Source organism: Nicotiana tabacum, chromosome 20, assembly GCF_000715075.1.
Source record: "Nicotiana tabacum cultivar K326 chromosome 20, ASM71507v2, whole genome shotgun sequence".
NCBI classification, from domain to species: domain Eukaryota; kingdom Viridiplantae; phylum Streptophyta; class Magnoliopsida; order Solanales; family Solanaceae; genus Nicotiana; species Nicotiana tabacum.
Genome location: NC_134099.1, coordinates 17,500,100 through 17,524,678, shown reverse-complemented (window position 1 = coordinate 17,524,678; position 24,579 = coordinate 17,500,100). Strand labels below are relative to the sequence as shown.

Here is a 24,579-nt window from a genome sequence, read left to right as displayed (position 1 = left end):
CATCTTTTCACCACTTTAGGCATGTCTCTATACTCGTTCGAGGACGAACGTTTGTTTTAAAGGGGGGATGTAACGATACAGCCAGTTGTTTTGAGTATTTTAGCCTTGATCCCCTAATTATTGCCTCCTTTATGTTGTATTATGGTTTTGTGATTTGCCAGGGTGTTTGGTTTTGGTTTCGGGCGAGTTTCGGAATGGAATGGGACATATTGTCCCTAGGTTGGAGCTTTAAGTTGAAAGAGTTGACCATAGTTTGACTTTTGTGTAGACGACTCTAGAATGGAGTTTTGATGGTTTCAATAGACCCGTATGGTGATTTTAGACTTAGGAGCATGTCTGGATGTTTATTTGGAGGTCTGTAGGTCGTTTCAGCGTTACTTGGCAAAAGTTAGAAAGTTGAAGGTTTGGAAGGTGGAAAAATTTGACCGGGAGTTGACTTTATTGATATCAGGGTCGGATTACGATTCCGCAAGTTGGAATATATCTGTCATGTTATTTATGACTTGTGTGCATAATTTGAAGTCAATCGGAGTCGTTTTGATATGAATCGATATTAGATTTTGGAATTCGGAAGTTCATAGTTTCATTGGCTTGAATTGGATTTGCGATTCGTAGAATCGATATTGTTAGATGTATTTTTGGCCTTGAGTAAGTCCATTGCGTTTTGAAACTTGTTGGTATATTCGGACGGGGTCCTATGGGCCCCGGTGTGATTCAGATTGAATCCGGAACAAATTTCGGCTTAATCATGTTGCTGAAGTCCCAAGCCTGCTGGTGTCACTGCACCTGCGAAGGGATTGAACGCGGGTGCGGAAGGTGAAGCACAGAAGCGAAAAGGAGAGCCCAGGGCTGGGCTCGCAGGTGCGGACACCTGGGAGCATATGTGCCTCCGCAGGCGCGGACATTTCTTCTGCAGAAGCGGAATTTGGGAAAGGCCATTGTGCAGGACCGCAGGTGCAGCCTCTTTTTCGCAGAAACAGGCTCGCAGGTGCGAGCCATTGTCCGCAGAAGCGGAACCTCATAATTTAAGTGGGAACCGCACCTGTGATGGTTTTCCGCAGGTGCGACTAAAAGGTCGTAAATGCGGAATCCCTGGGCAGAAAAGGGGATCTTCGAGGGTTTGAGTTTCATAATCCATTTTTGGACCTAGAGAGCTCGGTTTGTGGCGATATTTCGAGAGTTTTTGAAGAAAATCATTAGGGTAAGAAATCCTAACTCGATTAGGGTTAAATTATATTAATCTATTGTTAATTTCATCATTTAATTAGTGGTTTGAGTTAGAAATTTGAGAAATAATGTGAAAAGTTCTTAGGCTAAAATTTGGGAATTTGAAAGGCGATTTGAGGTCAGATTTGAGTAATTCTTGTATGGTTAGACTCGTTATCAAATGGGTGTTCGGATTTTGTAATTTTGGTCGGGTTCTAAGACGCTGGACCAGGTTGACTTTTGAGTTGACTTTTTATTTCTTTGCAAAGATCGTAATTTTATCGTTCAAAATAGTTTTCTATAGTTTATATTTATAGTATGAAGTTGTTTTGGATATATTCGAGCTGTTCGGAGTAGGATGATTAAGGGAAAGGCCTACTAGTGGATTGAGTTAGCGTGTTTCGAGGTAAGTGTCTTGCCTAACCTTGTATGGGGGAATTACCCCTTAGGATTGGTGTTGTTTGTGATAATGTGATGTGTGAAAGTTGTGTACGCAAGGTGACAAGTGTGTGCACGGGCTAAATATGAAAATTTACTGGTTTTAGCTATGTAGATTCCTTTCATGCCTTATTTGAGTTACCTTAACATGTTATAGTCATCATTTCTAGTCTATCTTCACATGCCCTACTTGTTTTATCTCTTACTTGTTAATTGCCCTACATGTTTAGTTGAAGTTATTGTTGTTTCCTCTATTCCTTATTCATTATTTAACCGTGAACCCTTTACTTAAAGTTGTTATTCTTGCAATATCTTGTTGATGGAACTGGTATTGAGTTATAAATGTTGTGATTCACATTGAGGCAAAGTGTTAAGTTGTGAAATACTATTCTATTGAGTTATTCACTTCCGGTTGTTATTGTTGAGACTCTTGTGTGCATTGTGGTTGAGCCATGAGTTCTTTATTGTGAAAACACTATTATTGTTGATTTCTTTGGCAAGTTGTGATATTGGTCACTTGAGGTGCGATTTGTGATACGTTATTATATCGATATGCATGCGGTGGTATAAGATTTTCGGGTTGAAACGCATGCGGTGAGATAAAGTGGGCTTGATACGCGTGGCTAGTAGGGGAACTACTAGAAGCCAAGCGGTGTGATAAGGTGGGCTAAAACGCGAGATGCTATTTCGGGAAAATGATTTTCAAACTAAATGCAAAGCTCCCGCGGTGATATAACGAAAGATTATGAATTATTCTTTTGATTTGAGACTACGAGGCAGTTACCTTGGTTACGTGTTGGTTTTCTCTGTTGCTGCACTTGTCCTTGGTTGTTTTGTTTCGCTAGCATATCATTCCTTGTTCTTCGTGTTGCATTAATTGCTTTAGTTCCGTGTAGCTAACCTTGATATGTTATTTGTCGTTTCAATTTCATTGCTATCATTACTACACTGTCATACACTTGTACAGTTTTTCTTATTTATTCTAGTAGGGCCTTGACCTGACCTCATCACTACTCTGCCGAGGTTAGGCTTAGCACTTACTGGTACCGTTGTGGTGTACTCATGCTAAGCACGTCTTTTTGTGCAGATCCAGGCACCTTTACCGGCCCAGGTAGAGAGCTCAGCTTCAGAAACTTCAAGGTATACCAGTCGGCGTCCGCAGGCCTTAGAATCTCCCTCTGCCTAGACTATTCTATTTTCCTTATCCTTTATAGACATTGATGTATAGGATTATTCAGTACTACTATTTAGAGCTTGTGACTTGTATTCGCCAGGTTTTGAAAAATTGTATATACTGAGTTGCAGAGTTTCTTTATGTTAAATTGTTGAGTATTTGAGAGTTATTTGTCATTTCAATTATATTCTGCATGTTTTGTTAGGCTTACCTAGTCTTAGAGACTAGATGTCATCACGACATCCGTCGGAGGGAAATTGGGATCGTGACACCGATCACCGGTCTCCCACTTGAAGGGGGTGTTGCCGGAGCCTCCGCCGAAGCAATAATCTTATCAGAGGAGAAGGTGGAACTAGCGGAGAAAACTGTGTCTTCTATGTGTGATTTAAAAACAGTAGACTTGGTCCAAAGACAAATTAGATTCGGACATATTTGAGTAAAGTATTTTGGGTCTAGGTCGCATATTTTTTGGTCTCTCACAAGGTTTTGGGCTTACTGTTGTTTTCCTCCAAGGAGCCCAACAATGCTCCACCAGATTAGTTGTTCAATTGTTTTGTTCTTATCTCAGAGAATATTAGAAGCTTCCAGGTAATGTGTAGCTGTACATATTTTGGTTAAGATTGTCAAAGTTAATTAGGAGATTTTTAATTTCATTTATCATTTTCTTTATTCATTGAAATACTTGTATAAATAAGAGCTTGCAGATGTACAGAAAATACAATGAAAGGAAATATAATTGAAAATCCTATCTAGAGTCTCTCCTTTTTCATCTTTTATGAGCAGTAAGTACTTATGTCAAGACTTGTTAAAGTATCAATTATTTTTTACCTTTTCAACAAACAAAGTATAAATAAGGAAAATAGTTGAAGAAGCCAACATGATACCCCAATTTTTTAGGATTATGATATAAAATAAATTTTGTGTCTGCAGCCTTCTATAATCACATGAGATTCTTTTCCTTTTTGATCAACATATGAATTCCCAAAAATAATTTATATGATTCCTTGAATCGGTTTAATACTATAGCGCTTTTCTTGCAACTATTTAAGTACTCTTCCCTGGATATTCTCTTCCTTCCCATAGTCTCTTCCTTGATAGAAATAGAACTCTAAATATAAAACAGGTCCCGAGCCAATTAATTTATTCATTAATTTTGCAATGGAGCATCCACGTTTCTACTCTCTTGTTGAGGGTAACCTCCGCCCTATTTGCTATCAACCTTTCCACATATCACCATACACATCAGAAATTCATAGTCGCGAAAGCCAACGAATTGTCTTTCCAATGGAATGTTTTGCACATCCAGTTCATGTGGACTGCCTCTTTTACTACCGTGACGTTAAAAATATTACTGACCTGAAGTGTTTTACATGCAAACGTCCATTAGAGGATGAAACCGGCTTTATTTATTTCAACAGCATGTAGCCGCCTCCAACTTGCTTAGAACCACCAAATCTGCAGTTGCCATTGGCACCTGCAGTTATCCCTCTAGGAAACAACGGCGAGATGCTTCTGAATTACCCTTCTGGTTGCTGTGAGTATCCACACTTCCGCCGTGAGTGGTTTATTATAGCTGAACCCTGCGGACATTCAATACATACAGGGTGTTATTTGAATATGTTGTTGGGAGATTAACACGCCTGAACGTAATCCTACTACTTCAGTTCACTGCCCTACTTGTCAAGTTTTGATTGAAAGTGTTTCTTCTGGTATTGTACAAAAATTTCCTGATGTTCGTCCTGCTCGATCGGAGGGTTTGTGAATTGTGAAGTAGCAGCATTTCTGTTTTGTTCTGGTGTTTGTCTAAGTACTGGATTATTTGGGTGTTTAGTTAGTCTTTAAATTATTGTTTGTTCAAGTGCCTCTTTAAGTTTTTTTTTTCACCTGCCTCTAAGCTATTTAGGTGAGAGGGAGCATATTATTCAACTCTTTGAATAAGTTCTTTCAATTGTTGAGCACAAATTTATTCCTTCTGTAATCAGGGGCGTACACAGGTTATTAGGTAAGTGGTGTCGATATTTTTAAGAAGTGAACCTATGAACAAATTACTAAAACAAGATCATCTTAGTAAAAAAACACCCAAAAACATTAATATATTTATTTTTAAAAATATAAGCGAATAATTTTTGGTATTATTATTATGAACTTTTTCCAAAAAGCTCTTTACTGAGCCATGTTTGTATGTATTTTTTCACCACTTATTTTCATGGAATTTCACTAGACAAATTTTGCTGAATAGCTGGAACATGGGGTTAATTTCATGTGAACTTGTTTGACTAGGCACGGAGTTTAAGAAAAAATAAAGACTTTTGAAATTTATGGTCCTAAACAACTCAAAAAGGGGCCTAAAGTATTTGTGTGGCTATAAAATCTTTTCATTAAGGGTAGAATTGTAAGTTTAAGCTAAATTGTTTCCAAATTTAGAAATGGTTCATTCTTTTTAGAACATATCAAAAAGGAAATAGGTTCACATAAACTGAAACGGAAGGAGTATAGTTTTGTAAAAATTTCCAGCGAAGCGGTGTCGGATGCACCGCTTGCATGAACTTAAATCTGCCCATGTCTGTAATGTGAACTTCCTTCTCGCGCGCGCACACACACACACACATATATAGAGAAAGAGAGAGAGAAAGAGAGAGAGAGTCAGACTTCTCTACAACATCCCTATAACAATCATCCACTATAAAAGCCAAGTTTTTCCCGGAATCGATTTTTTTTGTTATGTTAAAATATATCCACTATAACAGCACTTCATTATAGCATCCAAAAAATATCAGAATGAACGAGGCTGTTATAGAGGTTTGACTATCTAATACAGTCAGACCTCTCTATAACAGAATTCCTATTTAACAACTATTTATTATAAAAGCCAATTTTTTTGGGGATCGATTTTTATGTTATGTTATAATATATGTCCTGTATAACAGCACTTCATTATAATTTATAAAAAAATATCGAAATGAACGCGACTATTATAGAGAGATTCGACTGTAGTTCCAGGAAATTAAATGCAATAATATAAAGGTAATATGGGTGTTTATATAATTTTGTGGAGTACTAGTGGGAAAAAATCAGCCCTATTTTCTTAGTATGGAAACCTGCATAAGTGCATAGTGACATCTGCGAATAAAAGGTTGAACATAAATCAACGAACTTCTGATGAAGATAAAGGGTGTGTTTGGTTATTTTATTGAAAAAACAAGTAGTAATCTTATTCATTTTCCGGTGTTTGGTACGCAAATTAAGAAAAATGATTTCTCAAGAGTATTCATAAATAATTTAGATATAATAAACATGAAGTCATAAACTCTCAAACCAACAACCTTCCAGACCCACAAATTTCATAAACTTTCGAACTACTAAACTTTCAAAACCGTGGAATTTCGAACCCGTAAACTTTATAATTTCTAAACCAGTAAAACAACAAAAAAAAGGAATTTAAATTACAAAAAAAAGTAAAAAGAAAAAATTGTGCAGGTGGGTGTGGGGGGCGGGTGGGGGGGAGGGTTAGGTGGTGGGTGGCGCAGAAAAACGTAAAAAGCAGAAATTTGAAATTGCAAAAAAAAAAAATTAAGGTAAAAAAGAAATTTTTTTGGGGGGTAGTAGGGTGGGTGGTAACGAAAAATTTGAAATTTGAAAAAAAAAACTTTTTTTGGAGAGGGGGGCGTGGTGGCTGGTGAGGGTGGGGAAGGTTGAGAAGAGTTATGGAAAATGTTTTCCTTCCTACCAAACACACCCAAATTCTTAAATAAAAGTAATGCTCATGAGTAGATTGAAACACAGACACAGAGTGACACAGCATTGCAATTGCAATTGAACATCAAACTCATCAACTCAACTACCTTGTTACTGTTCTCTAAAACATTCTTAAAAGGAAATACCAACTTCGACAGCAAAAAAATCCTGCTGATCTTTTAAATTATACGCGACAAGTATATTCAAGTTAGTGAATATAACTTCAAAATTATCAACTTTTACCTCACGAAGACAGCAAAATTACTATCTAAGAGAAGAAGGGCATCTGTTACGAAAACCAAGTCTATTAAGTTCCTCCAAGAGCATCGAAGGAGGTCGACTATGAGACGTACCTTGGGAACTACTCTATTTACATAAGACAACCCACATAATGAGCTCGAGGATGTTTCTCTTTCAATTTGGGCCATTGGACAAATAACTGATCAACCATGTGTAGCTTGTAAAGAAGCAAACCACTCAGAGAAAGTTTCCTGACTCTTGCAATGCTCTCCACATAGAAAACAGATGACCACCTTATTCCCAAGACCTGAAGCTATAAAGTTTCATTAGTATCTCAAATTGTCAGCTAAGTAAAACAAAAATGCAAGTAGCTTTACTGAATCCTACTGTAATGGAAATGATTGATTCACCCCTCACCGAGCTATCAAGGTCAATGATTCAAGCTGACAGAGATATCTCTAATCCATTGTTCAGTTTATTAACTGTTTTCTCTCCCTTTTCATCTATTTGTTCTTGTTTATTTTTCTCTATTTATTATTTTTTTAGTAGAGAAAGAAGGGCCAATGGTGGTTGGAGTATGATAGGATTACAAAATAAGCTAGAAATTTGGTAAATAGAGTTACCATTAACACCTACCATGAAGCCCCAAAAGAGAATATAGAAATGGTCCAATGACTAATGTACATTTAATGTCCTTTGTACAAATAAAAGTTAAGTGGGATTCATTCTGAAATCAAGCTTTTATAAGCCTGATATCCCAAATCAGGAATATAACAGATATGATCCATGTGTAACCTCAAACTTAATGGGATCAAACAGTTTAACAAGCAATTTTTTTTCATACTGAAGCAAATCGAAATAAATCAAAAAACAGAAATATCACTCTCAACATACGAACCTTAAAAAAGAAGGCAATTACACATAGTGGAACACACGTTCCTGGGCCATTGCACAAGATCTGGGATATCAAAAAATATATAAATCAGTTAAACAGGATCTTAAAAGGAAAAAAGAATCTGGAAATGCAGAAAAGTCGCGTTGGGAGAGGGGGTTTCCGAGAAAGTAAAATGAACTAAGATTGTCTGGTACCACTTTGGGTCTGATCTTGATCATCAACCACAATGCATGTGCAATAGCAATCAATGTCGTCCCAATGGAGGTAATATATGATTGACCAACTTCTCGACTCCGATATATCTGCATGAATTCAGCCCTTCCTACTGCATCTACTCCTGCCTAGATTAAGAGGTGAACCTGTTAATATACACATTATCAGGGATCAATCAAATCAATAAACTATGCCTCAATCCAAAGCTAGTTGGCTCGGTTACATGAATTCTCGGTATTCAGGCTCAACATTCAGAGATTTGCAAAGTTCACTATCTCTACGAGGGCCAATAACCTACTGCAACCCTCTTCCATTATCTAAAAAATAGCATCAAAAAATTTAGAGGGGGAGAAGGATAGAGTAGACAACCTACTAGGTTGCATATGTTGTGGTAGAAAGTAAGGTACTAAAAGAAAACGAACTTTTCTCTTAACCTGGAATTGATGATTCCAGAGTACATAAGAAAAGAGAGATCATTGTTAAGCTCTAAGGACAAATGCATATACCATAGGACAAAGCTGGGCAGGCACGTAATAGCTAAATGTTTTTAGCATAAAAAGGAAAAGATTGCACACATATGCATACTTTTCTCTTTTTCAGCCTCAAAATTATTGAGACAATAAGTGAGATAACGTTTTCCTATAGATAAACCAAACAATAAAAGAAAGACTTTGACAAGTGTAAGCAAAATGTATTTAGCCTACCAGATAGGCATAAAATGGAAGTACGCCACCTGACCATGTGGTCATGAAAGAGAAACTAAACAGATGTAGGATATAGCTCTAGATGCACACAACAGAGTCAGGTAGTTCTTTTTTCACCTTACCCTTCCCTGTAAACTGGAAACACGAAAGAAGAAGGAAAAAAGAATGCAAACTATTTTATGATTTCAAAAAGTATTTGTCCACCTATTTGGACAAAAATGAGATGGAAGTGGGAAAAGAATCTATTGAGTTGGACCTAAAGTTCAATTCGCCATCACATAGACATCAAATCCATATGCTAAACTCAGCTTATTCATGTCACAAATTTTCTCCACTTGTTTAGCCCCTGACTTGCGATCCTTGCCAATAAAGAATTTAGATTATGGTTAACACTTGGATCATCCTTCAAGCCAGCGATGCAAGGACAAATAATTGAGCAGATGGAGAGGGAGATAGCAACTTGGATGTCAAAACATATAGCATCTAGCTAATGAAGGCACACGCATCACCATTAATCAATGTGAATAAATCATTTGGGTGCTCTCTTTTGGCACCCTTTTGCTTCATCTCTATGGGCAACTATAACCAACAGGCATATTATTATCTGTGGGATCAACCCATAAAACTTGTTACTCTTCACTTCTAACACCAACCAAAGCACTATAGTGCTACATGCACCATTCATTTTTTCTAACAAGATAAATTCTTCAACGTCATCAGCTGGAAATAAACAAGCTATTCAGGATGAGAAGAGATAGTACAGCTAGTTACATTTGCACAAGGTGGCATCCTCTAGTTGAGATGAGGTGTTCTTTCAGACGTTAATTTTCTAAAAAAAGCAGGAACCACTGTAAAAATTAATATGCATATACGTGTTGCTTTTCGGGACTGATTAATTTCCAACTGAAACTAAACGAAGATCGATTTATTTTAAAAAAAAATGATATTTACAAGTTTAAAAGTCGTAAGAAAGTATACCTTAAACAGGACGAACTATATTTCAATTCCCAAACTGACTGCAATAATGTTAACTAGTTTTCAAAAACAATAATGTCTTTTCTGACTAAATCAATAATATGTACTTTCGTAACTTAATCTCGTATATATGGATGGCCACAAAAAATTAAAATAACTTTCATGTAATATATTGCAAAAATGAACATCACTAATAAAGACTTGCAGTGAAGAAATTCTGTTTAACGACCTTCTCCTCTGTCCACCACCTGGACCTTTTCAATGATAATATCTAAAAGATCTGTTGGAAGAGTTGAAAGAGAAGGGACTTACAAGATTTTGTTGGTAGGTTTAGAGAATAGCACTTTGTTGGCTTATATTTCGAGAACAATCACACTTAACAACTTGTTAGCAAAGACCTTTCTTTTATAATGCAACAAAGGGTAAACAAGCACATGCAACAACAATAGCCCAGTGCGGTCCCACAAGTGGGGTCTGGGGTAAACAAGCACATGAGTGTATTAATTGGTATATTTAGGAAAAGCTGCATGCATTCCTTATTAGTTCGAATATTCTAATCTGTATCATTTCAAGGAATGCTAGGTCCAATAGTTACAAAAAACACACCAAAATGAAGTATCAATACAAAATGGATGTTAATCAACAAAATATACGGTCATTAGTTACAAAATGGTCGCATCTAGTGTATATTGTATTGACATTCGGTCATTTTGTAACTAAAGATCATATATTTTGTCGATTGATAGCCATTTTTATTGGTTTACTTTATTTTGGTGTGCTTTTTTCCTTCAAAAGATTTCTATTTTTTGTTTAATTTTCTTGCAGTTTGCATTATCAAATTTTCTTGTCCATCCGCATCATATTAATCACAATGAAGTACAAAAAAAAATTGATAGGTAATTAATTTCAAAAAACGTGCCAAAATAGATTATTTTTTTTATGATGACCGAGAAATCCGTCTGGGGCCGATCCTTTGGACCAATCGCAGCCTTCGAAACTCGGTGGATAATGGGCCCACCCCTCTACCCTTCTCCACTTATATACCAAGCTTTGCTTTGCATGGTGTGGGGGCTTGAACCTGTGACCTAAGACACAAATCCACCACCTTTGCCACTTGAGCTAATGGGGTACTCAAAATTCAATTTTATGAAATTTCACAAAGAAAGATAAATAAATTTTTCTCAACCATTTTAAATTTATTCAATGTGGTGAATTTCTACTCAACTACTTTATCTTCTTGAAAAGACATGTCTGTTATAACCAACACTTGCCGCTAACACACTACTTTCGTACCCAATTTCAATGATGAATAAACACATCATGTATTAAATAAATGTTGATAATACTGACAAAAATTCAAGAACGAATGTAGTTTTCAGAAATACACCAATTAATACACACCTATTCATCTTGTTTATTCTTTGTTGCGCTATAAAATGAACATTTTTTTTTGCTAGCAAGCCCTAAAGTGGTGCTCTCGAAATATCATCAACAAAGTTTTATTTTTAAATCTACCAACAAGGTGTTGCAAGTCCCAAAAAAACTGAGATACCATCAGGATGTCCGAACCGTCTTCAAATTTTCCAACTGATCTTATAAAAATCCTCAAATCCAATATATGAGATGATAGTAACGAATTCCAAGAAATAATAGTAATAAAGGAGTCCGGAACCTTTTTATTGTCTTTTTGGACAAATGTGACGTTAATAAGTGTAAAAAAAAGTTACTTTTCTATATATAATGCCTAAATTCTCCGCGCTATAGTTTAACGGTAACTTTTGCCGTTAATGTATATTGCGGAGAATAAGCGCGCTATACCTTTTGGCGTTGGAAATCTGTGTGCTATACTCTGACGACTTGACTGCCAGGTATAGCGTTTGGAATTAAAACGATATACATATATAGCGTCTGAAATTAAAACGTTATACCTATTTATGGGCCTACCAATAAGTTAAATGACATAACAATAATTCAAATATGTATAGCGCACATTCAAAGAGCGCTATACATCAAAAATTTCAGCCTCCTGGGCTAGCCATTTCCTATATAAAGGGGTTAGGATTTTAGGAAAATCCATTCACAAAAAATTCTAATTCACGTTCAAACTTTTCTTGTTGTTAAATTCTCAAACATTTTTTCATAATATCTAAAGAGCGTAGAATAAGAGTTTCATTATATTGGGGGGGTGAGGTTGTGACGGAGAATAACTCTGTGAGGTACAGTTTATCTCCACAGTGTCATGTTAAATTACCACTTACAATGGAGTACGATAAATTGATATCGTTGTTATGCAAAAAAATGAGTGTGAGGAAACGTTCAGTGATACTTAAAGTAACCGGAATATATCCGTATTCCGTCACTCCGCAAGGGGTTGCTTTTTACTCGGAGTTAAACATCGACGATGATGAAACTTTGAGGGATTTTCTGAGGACTCCGGATGAATACTGGGAATTTCTTGTAATCAAAATGTTGGATATGTACGTCAAGGTCGAAGACGTTCCCAACAATGAGGTTGCTGACAGGTTCCGGATAACCCACAGTCATCGGGTGGTTATTCCGGAGCAGTTTTTTCCGGACAGGTTCCGGATGAAAGAGTTTTCCCAGATCTAAACTTAACACCGCCTGTTTTACATAATTCACAAGACGAGTGGTAAACTTCAATTTTCCTTTGTGTTACTGTTAGAGATAGCTATGTAATTGTCCCACATTGGAATAGGAGTAGTATCCCTTTTGTATAGAGTAGCTATAAATAGTACCTCTTGTATTGCATCACATACAATATATCAATATATATCATATTTTCTCTCGTGCCTTCTCACATGGTATCAGAGCTATTGTGAGAAATTTATCGCTGTGCATAAATTCCAGCGATTCCGGGAAGTAAAATCAGTCACCGGAAACCTTTTTTTCGGCGACTTTCAAAGTTGTTTTGCGTCTGTTTTGTCTCGGTCAGTGTTGTGCACAAAATCCAACACTACCACAAGAGTAGTCACTGTCCGGCGACCAAATCCCAGTGAAAATCTCCGGCGGTACTGTAGTTGTCCAAAGAAAATTTTCCGGCGAAGTTCCAACGTTGCGTGGGCCACCTTCCGGCCATTTTTTGACGACGACTCTTCAGGACAGATTGTTTTCCTTGCAATTCCGAGCCTACCCATCCAGGTTACACCAAATTCCGACCACTTTTTTATTTTTCCGGCGTGATTAGTGATCCAAAAAAAAAAAAGTGGACTTCCGGCCATTTTTTGAAAAAGTTCCTTCAGAACAGTTGGGTCTTCTGGTAATTCCGATCCTACCCCTACTGTTTTTATTTCATTCCGACCACTTTGAATATTTTCCGGCTGCAACAGTAACTTTCCAACTGCTACAATAGTTTCCTATTCTGGTTCAGTGTTCCTTACTCTATTTTCAGTGGATTACAGTTGATTATTTCTCTTATTTGGTAATAATTTACAAAGTGCCTTTGGGAATTGATGTTTTTGGGTCTAAAAGCATGAATTCTGGAAACTCTAATGTTATGATTACCTCGGAACCTTTAATGGGAGGTTCAAACTACTTAGCTTGGGCTTCATCTGTCGAGTTGTGGTGTAAAGGTCAAGGTGTACAAGATCATCTGATTAAACAGTCTAGCGAAGGAGATGAAAAGGCGATAGCGCTTTGGGCAAAAAATTGATGCTCAATTATGTAGCATCTTGTGGCGTTCTATTGATTCTAAGTTGATGCCTTTGTTTCGGCCATTCCAGACATGTTATTTGGTTTGGGCAAAGGCTCGTACGTTATACACTAATGATATATCTCGCTTCTATGATGTGATATCACGGATGACAAACTTAAAGAAGCAAGAATTAGATATGTCTACTTACTTGGGTCAGGTACAGGCAGTCATGGAGAAATTTGAGACATTGATGTCAGTTTCTGCTAATGTGTCAAAACAACAAGAGTAGCGACAGAAAATGTTTCTAGTTCTTACACGCGCTGGACTTCCTCATGATCTTGATTCAGTACGAGACCAGATTTTGGCGAGTCCGACTGTTCCTACAGTTGATGAATTATTTTCTCGATTACTTCGCCTTACTGCAGCACCAAGTCACCCAGTGATTTTATCACAGATACTTGATTCCTCTATTCTTGCATCCCAGACAGTGGATGTTCGGGCATCTCAAGCTATGGAGAATAGACGAGGCGGTCGTTTTGGGAGATCTAGACCCAAGTGTTCTTATTGTCACAAACTTGGACACACTCGCGAAATGTGTAATTCCTTAAATGGTCGTCCACCCAAAAATGTCTACGTTGCTCAGAGCGAGACTACAGGTAACCAGGGCTTTTCTGTATCTAAAGAAGAATATAATGAGCTCCTTCAGTATCGAGCAAGTAAGCAAACATCTCCACAAGTAGCCTCAGTTGCCCAGACTGATACTCATATTGCTGGTAATTCTTTTGCTTGTGTTTCCCAGTCTAGTACTCTTGGACCATGGGTCATGGACTCAGGCGCTTTTGATCATATCTCTGGTAATAAATCACTTTTGTCGAATATTGTATATTCACAGTCTCTTCCTACTGTTACTTTAGCCAATGGATGTCAAACTAAGGTACAAGAAGTTGGACAAGTCAACCCATTGTCTTCTATCACCCTAGATTCCGTTCTTTATGTTCCTGGTTGTCCTTTTAGTCTTGCATCTGTTAGTCGTTTGACTCGTGCCCTCAATTGTGGTATATATTTTATTGATGATTCTTTTATTATGCAGGACCGCAGTACGGGACGGACAATTGGTACAGGTCGTGAATCAGAAGGTCTTTACTACCTTAACTCGCTCAGTCCTTCCACAACATGTCTAGTTACAGATCCTCCAGATCTAATCCACAGACGTTTAGGACATCCGAGTTTATCCAAACTTCAAAAGATGGTGCCTAGTTTATCCAGTTTGTCTAGATTAGATTGTGAGTCGTGTCAGCTTGGGAAACATACCCGAGCTTCCTTTACGCGTAGTGTTGAGAGTCATGCAGAGTCTGTTTTCTCCTTGGTTCATTCTGATATATGGGGTCCTAGTAGAGTCAGTTCAACCTTGGGATTTCGTTATTTTGTTAGCTTTATTGATGATTACTCAAGATGTACTTGGCTTTTCTTAATGAAAGATCGTTCTGAGTTATTCTCTATATTCCAGAGTTTTTGTGCTGAAATCAAAAACCAATTTGGTGTCTCTATCCGCATTTTTCGCAGTGATAATGCCTTAGAATATGTATCTTCTCAGTTTCAGCAGTTTATGTCTTCTCATGGAATTATTCATCGGACATCTTGTCCTTATACCCCTCAGCAATGGGTTGCAGAAAGAAAGAATAGGCACCTTATTGAGACTGCTCGCACACTTCTAATTGAGTCTCGTGTTCCGCTGCGTTTTTGGGGCGATGCAGTTCTCACAGCTTGTTATTTGATTAATAGCATGCCTTCATCTCCCATCAAGGGTCAGATTCCACATTCAATATTGTTTCCCCAGTCAGCCTTATACCCTCTTCCACCTCGGGTTTTTGGGAGCACATGTTTTGTTCATAACTTAGCCCCGGGGAAAGATAAGTTAGCTCCTCGTGCTCTCAAGTGTGTCTTCCTTGGTTATTCTCGTGTTCAGAAGGGATATCGTTGTTATTCACCTGATCTTCATAGGTACCTTATGTCAGCTGACGTCACATTTTTCGAGTCTAAACCTTTCTTCACAACTGATGTCACTTCTGCTGACCACCATGACATATCTGAGGTCTTACCTATACCGACCTTTGAGGAGTTTAGTAATCCTCCTCCACCTTCAACCACAGAGGTTTCACCCATACCAACTTTTGAGGAGTCCAGTGTTATCCCTCCTAGTTCCCCAGCCACAGGAACACCACTCTTGACTTATCATCGTCGTTCGCGCCCTACATCAGGCCCATCTGGTTCTCGTCCTGCACCTGACACGGCTCCTACTGCGGATCCTGCTCCTAGTACACCGATTGCACTTCGAAAAGGTATACGGACCACACTAAACCCTAATCCTCATTATGTTAGTTTGAGTTATCATCGTCTGTCATCTCCCCATTATGCTTTTATATCTTCATTGTCCTCGGTTTCCATCCCTAAGTCTACAGGTGAAGCATTGTCTCATCCAGGATGGCGACAGGCTATGAGTGACGAGATGTCTGCTTTACATACAAGTGGTACATGGGAGCTTGTTCCTCTTCCTTCAGGTAAATCTACCGTTGGTTGTCGTTGGGTTTATGCAGTCAAAGTTGGTCCCGATGGCCAGATTGATCGACTTAAGGCACGTCTTGTTGCCAAAGGATACACTCAAATATTTGGGCTAGATTACAGTGATACCTTCTCTCCAGTGGCTAAAGTGGCATCAGTTCGCCTTTTTCTATCCATGGTTGCAGTTCGTCATTGGCCTCTCTATCAGTTGGACATTAAAAATGCCTTTCTTCATGGTGATCTTGAGGATGAGGTTTATATGGAGCAACCACCTGGTTTTATTGCTCAGGGGAGTCTCGTGGCCTTGTATGTCGCTTGCGTCGGTCACTTTATGGTCTAAAGCAGTCTCCTCGAGCCTGATTTGGTAAGTTCAGCACGGTTATCCAGGAGTTTGGCATGACCCGTAGTGAAGCTGATCACTCTGTGTTTTATTGCCACTCTGCTTCAAGTCTATGTATTTATCTGGTAGTCTATGTTGATGATATTGTTATTACGGGCAATGATCAGGATGGAATTACTAATCTGAAGCAGCATCTCTTCCAGCACTTTCAAACTAAGGATCTAGGCAGATTGAAGTACTTTCTAGGTATTGAGGTTGCTCAATCTCGCTCAGGTATTGTTATTTCTCAAAGGAAATATGTGTTAGACATTCTTGAGGAAATAGGGATGACAGGTTGCAGACCTGTTGACACGCCGATGGATCCGAATTCTAAACTTCTGCCTGGACAGGGGGAGCCGCTTAGCGATCCTGCAAGCTATAGGCGGCTGGTTGGTAAATTAAATTATCTCACAGTGACTAGGCCCGACATTTCTTATCCTGTGAGTGTTGTAAGTCAGTTTATGAATTCTCCCTGTGATAGTCATTGGGATGCAGTTGTCCGCATTATCCGGTATATAAAATCGGCTCCAGGTAAAGGATTACTGTTTGAGGATCGAGGTCATGAGCAGATCGTTGGGTACTCGGATGCTGATTGGGCAGGATCACCTTCTGATAGACATTCTACGTCTGGATATTGTGTTTTAGTAGGAGGAAATTTGGTGTCCTGGAAAAGTAAGAAACAGAATGTAGTTGCTCGGTCTAGTGCAAAAGCAGAATACCGAGCAATGGCTATGGCAACATGTGAACTAGTCTGGACCAAACAATTGCTCAAGGAGTTGAAATTTAGTGAAATCAGTCGGATGGAACTTGTGTGCGATAATCAAGCTGCACTTCATATTGCATCAAATCTGGTGTTTCATGAGAGAACTAAACACATTGAGATTGATTGTCACTTCGTCAGAGAAAAGATACTCTCAGGAGATATTACTACGAAGTTTGTGAGATCGAATGATCAACTTGCAGATATTTTCACCAAGTCTCTCACTAGTCCTCGCATTGATTATATATGTAACAAGCTCGGTACATATGATTTATATGCTCCGGCTTGAGGGGAGTGTTAGAGATAGCTATGTAATTGTCCCACATTGGAATAGGAGTAGTATCCCCTTTGTATAGAGTAGCTATAAATAGCAACCCTTGTATTGCATCACATACAATATATCAATATATATCATATTTGCTCCCGTGCCTTCTCACAGTTACGATGTACATTTTGTTGTATTGAATTTGTATTAACGCTCATACATTTAACAAGGGTACCGGCTGGATATGAATTTTACAAATTATGAACCCAAGCATAGTTTTGGTGTGTTGGATCATGGTGATCCATCCAGTAGTCATCACCTAAATGATAATGTCAATCATGGAATTTCATCACATTACGACTTGTAAGTGAAGTGATACAGCTATATGGAAAGTATTTATTAAATTCAGTAGCTTATTATTTTGTTGATTGTGCAGTGAAAACGAGCAAGTTGAACCACATGTACTCACTCAATTGCCCGAAGACGACATATTAAATCGGGATCTGGCAGATGCACAGAGTGAGGAAGAGAAGAGTGATTACGAAAACAATGTTGATGAATCTGGAGACGAGACACCCTTTCCTCGTGAGGATGGTGATGAGGAAGATGAGAAGGAAGGACCTGATTTGACGAGAGAGTATGCTCCCCCGCCCCTAGACGAAGAGTGTACGAGTCCCTAGTGTCGTTTCATTCAAGGGGGATTCCTTACCTTGATAACTTGCCAAGCATGTCGGATGTGGAAGCTCTCACAAGGGATTTTGATGAACTTCGAACAGCAATGTGGGATGAGTCTAGACCAATGGTGCTGGCAAAGGGCATGCTTTTTCTAGATAAAGCGCGCGTAAGCAGGGCTTGTAAAATGCACAACGTAAAAGAGTGTCGTGAGATGATAGTATGGGAGTTAAGTCCGGTTGTATACAAGGTTGTTTGTCGCAGGTGGTTTTGGCTATGTCATTGGATGTTGTGTGTGAGCAAGAAGAAGACAGGCCTGTGGAAAGTGGGTAAATACATTCCCACCCACACATACGAAGTGGACACATTCAACGGGAATCACTTCAACTTGGATATTGACTTGATTTCTCTTGTCCTTATTCCACACATCGAATGACGATTGTTGAATGGAAGCTTGAGCGGAGTCCGGGTAAACCAGAATATATATTCAATTACATGTTCTGGGCGTTTAAACCAGCAATTGATGGTTTTTTGCATTCTCGGCCCATAATATCCATAGACGACACTCATGTCAATGGAAAGTACGATATCAAGTTGTTGATAGCCGTGGCAGTAGATGCTAATGGACAGATATTTCCTCTAGCTTTTGCTATTTGTGCCAATGAAAGCCAAGAGACGTGGACGCTGTTTTTGAACCACTTGAAAGAGCACGTTGTCAAATAGCGTTCCGGTATTTGTCTAATATCTGATCGGCACGGTGATATCTTAAGTTCTGTGGAGAACTTGCCTGCATGGCAAGAACCTTATGCCTACCACTGTTACTGTGTGAGGCACTTTAAAGCCAATTTCCAGAAGGCATATCCCAATAAGTATCTGCATGATTTGATGTGGATTGCAGTAACAGACCACCAACAGCATAAATTCCGGAGGCACATAGAATATATCAGGCAAGAAGAGGAGGCAGCCTATCGTTGGTTAATGCGACATGACCCTGAAAAGTGGACTTTGCATGCAGATGGTGGCAGACGATGGGGAACTCTGAATACAAATGTGTCAGAGTCTTTCAACGGGTTATTGAAGTCGGCAAGAGGATTGCCTGTCACAGCCATGGTGCGGATGTCGTTCAAGCAGATAGCGGAGAGGTTTGTTGAAAGGTCTGCAGCTGCAACGTCATTGATGGAAAGGGGTGTTGAATTTATGACAGTGCCGATGAAGAGATTTGGGAAATACAGACGACGAGCACATTGGCATTCATTTTTGCAGTATGATAACGAAAGAAATGTTTTTGAAGTTCGCACCGCTATCCATCAAAATCGGGGAATAATGTACATACTGTAAATGAATCTACAAGGTTATGCTCTTGTGGGAAATGATCCGTCTACCACATGCCTTGCTCACATGCCATCAAGTGCTTTCAAAAAGTTGGTTTAGGTATCACCAACTATGTTGATCAACAATATAGTGTTGCGAAGTACCTAAACACATATTGTGGGCAGAACTATGCTTGGATTCATAATTTGTAAAATTCATATCCGGCTAGTACCCCTGTTAAATGTATGAGCGTTAATACAGATTCAATACAACAAAAATGTACATCGTAACACAAAGGAAAATTGAAGTTTACCACTCGTCTTGTGTATTATGTAAAGCAGGCGGTGATAAGTTTAGATCAAGGAAAACTCTTTCATCCGGAACCTGTCCGGCAAAAACTGTTCTAGAATAACCACCCGATGACTGGGGGCTATTCGGAACCTGTCCTGCAACCTCATTGTTGGGAACGTCTTCGACCTTGACGTACATATCCAACATTTTGATTACAAGAAATTCCCGGTATTCATCCGGAGTCCTCAGAACATCCCTCAAAGTTTCATCATCGTCGATGTTTAACTCCGAGTAAAAAGCAACCCCTTGCGGAGTGACGGAATACAGATATATTCCGGTTACTTTAAGTATCACTGAACGTTTCCTCACACTCATTTTTTTGCATAACAACAATATCAATTTATCATACTCCATTGTAAGTGGTAATTTAACATGACACTGTGGAGATAAACTGTACCTCGCAGAGTTATTCTCCATCACAACCTCACCCCCCTCCCCAACATAATGAAACTCTTATTCTACGCTCTTCAGACATTATGAAAAAATGCTTGAGAAGTTAACAAGAAGAAAAGTTTGAACGGGAGTTAGAATGTTTTGTGAATGGATTTTCCTAAAATCCTAACCCCTTTATATAGGAAATGGCTAGCCCGGGGGGCTAAAATTTTTGATGTATAGCGGCTCTTTGAATGTGCGCTATACACATTTGAATTATTGTTATGTCAGTTAACTTATTGGTGAGCCCATAAACAGGTATAGCGTTTTAATTTCAGGCGCTATATATGTATACCGTTTTAATTCCAAACGTTATACCTGGTAGTCAAGTCGTCAGAGTATAGCGCACAGATTTCCAACGCCAAAAGGTATAGAGCGCTTATTCTCCGCGCTATACATTAATGGCAAAAGTTATCGTTAAGCTATAGCGCGGAGAATTTAGGCATTATATATAAAAAAGTAACTTTTTTTTACACTTATTAACGTCACATTTGTCCAAAAAGACAATAAAAAGGTTCCGGACTCTAGTAATAAATTGCTAAAAATGACATCTACGAATTCCTAGAAATTATAGTTATGAATTTCCAGCTATCATTAATAGGAATTCCAAGAAATGATTGCAAGGGATTCCTAGGAATGATAGCTAGGAATTCCTAGGAATATAGCCACAGATCCCTAGGAATGATAGCTACGGATTCCTTGGAATGATAGCCATGAATTCCTAAAAATGATAGCTACAAATTTCTAGAAATGATAGCTATTAACTCCTAGAAACGATATCTATTAATTCCTACAAATGATAAGAACTCGAGATAGCCAGCTATTAATTCCTAGAAATGATAGCTAGGAATTGCTAGAAACGATAGCTAGCTATGCATTCCTTGAAATGATAGCTAGCTAGGAATCTCTCGAAATGATATCTATGAATTCCTAGAAGCGATAGCTAGAATTGCTAGAAATGATAGCTAGCTATGAATTCCTAAAAATGAAGCTAGCTAGGAATTTGTGATCATTCATTTCCCGTAGATGTCTCCTTCAGCTTCCGATGCATTGTTTAATTGCAGACAGATCCATTGCAGAAGTTTCTGAGTTTATGGGGTTTCCCTGTAATATCTTAAGATTTGTTCCCAACTACGAAGTAAATCTCACATTCCATGATGGTTTTGTTAAAGTAGAGAGAATGAGCTTCCTCGGACCCCGCGCATAGCCGGAGCTTAGTGCACCGGGCTGCCCTTTTTTTTTTGCAGCCTCAAACAAACCAAGACTTCAGTGATTCCATTTAATTTATTTCTCTTGGACATATGAGGCATGTCGCACTCAGGATAATATGATGAAAAGGAACTTCCCATTACCTAATAGATGCTACATGTGCCAAAAGGAAGCTGAAAGTACCTGTCACTTGCTCCTACACTGTGAGGTGGCTACAGCTATACGATTTATTTTTTTTGGGTCTCAAATGGATCAGCACTTACACGGTAAAGGATGCTTATAAGAGCTGGAGTTTATGGAGAGTTGGTAAAGCCATTAAGAAGATCTAGACGATGGGCCCTGCATGTATAGTTTGGTGCATTTGAACAAAGAGAAACAGGAGATATTTTGATGGAAACTCAACTCTTATAGGCTCTTTAAAGGATATGTGTATTGCTAACTTGTTTTGGTGGTCTGGATTGTACCCTGTTAGTAGTATTGACCATCTTTTGGATTTCATCAGCTCTTTTGATCTGGCTTAGTCAGTTACATATAGGGGCCGGGATAACTTTTTGTAAGCTCAAATGTTAAATCATGTAGTTCTCACATCTTCTTGATGCCTTCTATTGAAATCGCTTACTTTATCCAAAAACAAAAACAAAAAAAAGTTGTAAGTTGGCTTAAAAAGCATGTACGGAACACATGAAGTTTCGAAACCATTCAAGTACTAATCATTTTGAGGAGATTGACTGTACCTCAAGCAGTCATTATTTCCTAATTTACACCATTGGCAACAAAGTTTTTTGACTATATCTGTTACCGAACAAAAAATTCAGTAACTGGCGATTTTTAGATTCATTAAATTAAGCAAATTATTGTCTGCCAAACTACTACTCTAGGAAATGTCTCCTAGTCATTTGCCCCCTAATGCAAAAACCTTTTTAATTCCTTGGTCAGAGAAACAAGCAAAACATATATTATATTCCACCATCAGGTTGCGTTTTTATTGTAATAGGCTGTCATGATGGTACCATTCAAGTTGACCCAGCAAAACAACACAAACGGAATATAACGACAAACTGAATTTAGCCATTGTAACATACCTTATCAAGCAAGGAATCCTCATACACGCGTGCCTTTTGGAGACTCATATTATCTGTAGCAGCAGCTATATAAAATCTTGGCTTAAACCTTTCCATTTGAAGCACATTTAATAAATTTAGCATTTCTGCTGTGTGACCACCTGTATTAAAATCAAAGTTTCAAAAAATTAAAACAATGGGATGAGCAAAAGACAGCAAAACCTAAAAAGATACTCCCGCCGTTTCAATTTATGCGACACAATTTACTTATTAGTCCTTTCCAAAAGAATGAAATATTTCTATATTTGAAAACAATTTAACCTTAAACTTCCAATTTTACCCATATTACCCAACAAACTTTTCTAGCCACACAAATTGAGAGAACAACAACAAAAGCTTTTATCCTCTAAGCTTTTAAGATCGCACCTTCCAAAAGTCTTTCTTTTTTTTTAAACTCGCATTGCGCCAAACAACATCACATAAATTGAAACAGAGGTAGTAATGAAATGCTGGAAAATCAGACCTGAGCCCAAAACAATAAGGGCACTGAGAGGTTGTGGTGATTTTGGATTGAGCGGTTTGCTTCTCCGATATACAATATACATAATTCGAATCATAACTATTGTGACCACACCAATGGTGAAGAGAAGTACGAGATTTGACGCTGACATGGCAGAGAGGCAATAGCTCCCTTTCTCCATTTCAAAAATGTTAAGAGAAAATCTCCTAATTTACAATCAATCAGTCTTTCTGATCATCAAAATCTGCAAAATAAAACATTTTTCATTTCACTAACCTGATATATGCAAATTCAAATACCAATTCACCAATATTAGCACTAATGACTAGATATAGAATTAAAGGCAATGTGACCTTTGAACAGCAAGCACGGCCAGAGTAAATCTCAACCTTAGGATCTTTCAATGGCAGAGTGAATTTGGAATAACCCAAAAAAATTTGGGGTTTTGGGTTTGGCTTCAATGGCGGAATAAGGAGAAAAGCCAAAAGCATTTGTTGTTTGGTTAATTTAGGGATTTAGTTTTTTCTTCCTCTTGAATTTAGGGATTTGGTATGCATCTTTTAAAATCATTTGTGGTCACTTTTTTAAAGATTATTAATAAGTGTTAATTTTTCTTTTAATCAATAGGGTGAATCAAAATTTTCATTAAAAATGTCAAATTTCTTTCTTAAGTTTCATAAAAGAACTCTTTATTTGTAATTTTATCTTGGCTTTTAGTTATTTTATTTTAATATATTTATAGTGACGGGTATACCTTAAATTTCTTCAAAAACGAAACACTTCAAAATTAATTCCCTTATCTATATCTATATATTTATATCTATATATTATTAAAAGGAAAGGACAAAGTCATCTCCTTAAGCTAAGTGGCAGCCTAAAAAAAAGTCACATGGCATAATTAGTTACTAATTAGTTATTATTTTTAAATTTAAATATCTATAAAAATCTATATATTATTAAAAGGAGAGGACAAAACCATCTCCTTAAGCCAAGTGGCAGCCTAAAAAAAAGTCACATGGCATAATTAGTTACTAATTAGTTATTATTTTAAAATTTAAATATCTATAAAAAACAAAAAAATCTATCTATATCTATATCTATATATTATTAAAAGGAGAGGACAAAGTCATCTCCTTAAGCCAAGTGGCAGCCTAAAAAAAAGTCACATAGCATAATTAGTTACTAATTAGTTATTACTTTTAAATTTAAATATCTATAAAAAACAAAAAAATAAAAAATAAAAAACTACCAACTATATATATATATATATATATAGATATATAGATATATATATACATATATAATTAACTATAATAAAAAATGAAAATATAAATAACTACCATTCAAATTGGGTGGGAGTAGTTTCAAGTTGGAGTTTCAAAATAATTTTAAAATAAAAATGATATTAAAAAATAAAAAATTACCAATTCAAATTGGGTTGGAGTTTTAAAATCTATATATTATTAAAAGGAGAGGACAAAGCCATCTCCTTAAGCCAAGTGGCAGCCTAAAAAAAAGTCACATGGCATAATTAGTTACTAATTAGTTATTACTTTTAAATTTAAATATCTATAAAAAACAAAAAAAATAAAAAATAAAAAACTACCAACTATATATATATATATATATATATATATATATATATATATATATATATATATATATATATATATAGATATATAGATATATATATACATATATAATTAACTATAATAAAAAATGAAAATATAAATAACTACCATTCAAATTGGGTGGGAGTAGTTTCAAGTTGGAGTTTCAAAATAATTTTAAAATAAAAATGATATTAAAAAAATAAAAAATTACCAAT

At 37.3% G+C, this 24,579-nt stretch overlaps 1 protein-coding gene across 2 annotated transcripts; it reads right to left on the bottom strand.

The window, feature by feature from the left end:
* Nucleotides 1-4,048: 4,048 nt before the first annotated feature.
* On the bottom strand, nucleotides 4,049-23,306 carry LOC107784209 (uncharacterized). Of its 2 annotated transcripts, XM_075241055.1 has the most exons (7): nucleotides 23,105-23,306; nucleotides 22,755-22,995; nucleotides 22,253-22,392; nucleotides 7,883-8,029; nucleotides 7,692-7,751; nucleotides 6,907-7,100; nucleotides 4,049-4,398 (listed from the first exon to the last, which is right to left on the bottom strand). In XM_075241055.1, exons 2-6 carry the CDS (start codon nucleotides 22,930-22,932, stop codon nucleotides 6,924-6,926), a joined length of 702 nt encoding a protein of 233 aa, XP_075097156.1. In that variant the 5' UTR covers nucleotides 22,933-22,995; nucleotides 23,105-23,306; the 3' UTR covers nucleotides 4,049-4,398; nucleotides 6,907-6,923. The 2 variants fall into 2 exon arrangements, with proteins under 2 accessions (XP_075097156.1, XP_075097155.1); XM_075241054.1 differs by lacking the exon at nucleotides 4,049-4,398 and having other exon boundaries at nucleotides 6,704-7,100; nucleotides 23,105-23,305.
* Nucleotides 23,307-24,579: the final 1,273 nt, after the last annotated feature.

Coding starts and splice junctions, on each gene's coding strand:
- LOC107784209 (XM_075241055.1), bottom strand. CDS start 22,932: ATGGAGAAAGGGAGCTATTGCCTCTCTGCCATGTCAGCGTCAAATCTC. Junction 7,752..7,882: donor TCAAGATCAGACCCAAAGTG/GTACCAGACAAT, acceptor TTGATATCCCAG/ATCTTGTGCAATGGCCCAGG. Junction 7,101..7,691: donor TAATTGCCTTCTTTTTTAAG/GTTCGTATGTTG, acceptor TTATAGCTTCAG/GTCTTGGGAATAAGGTGGTC.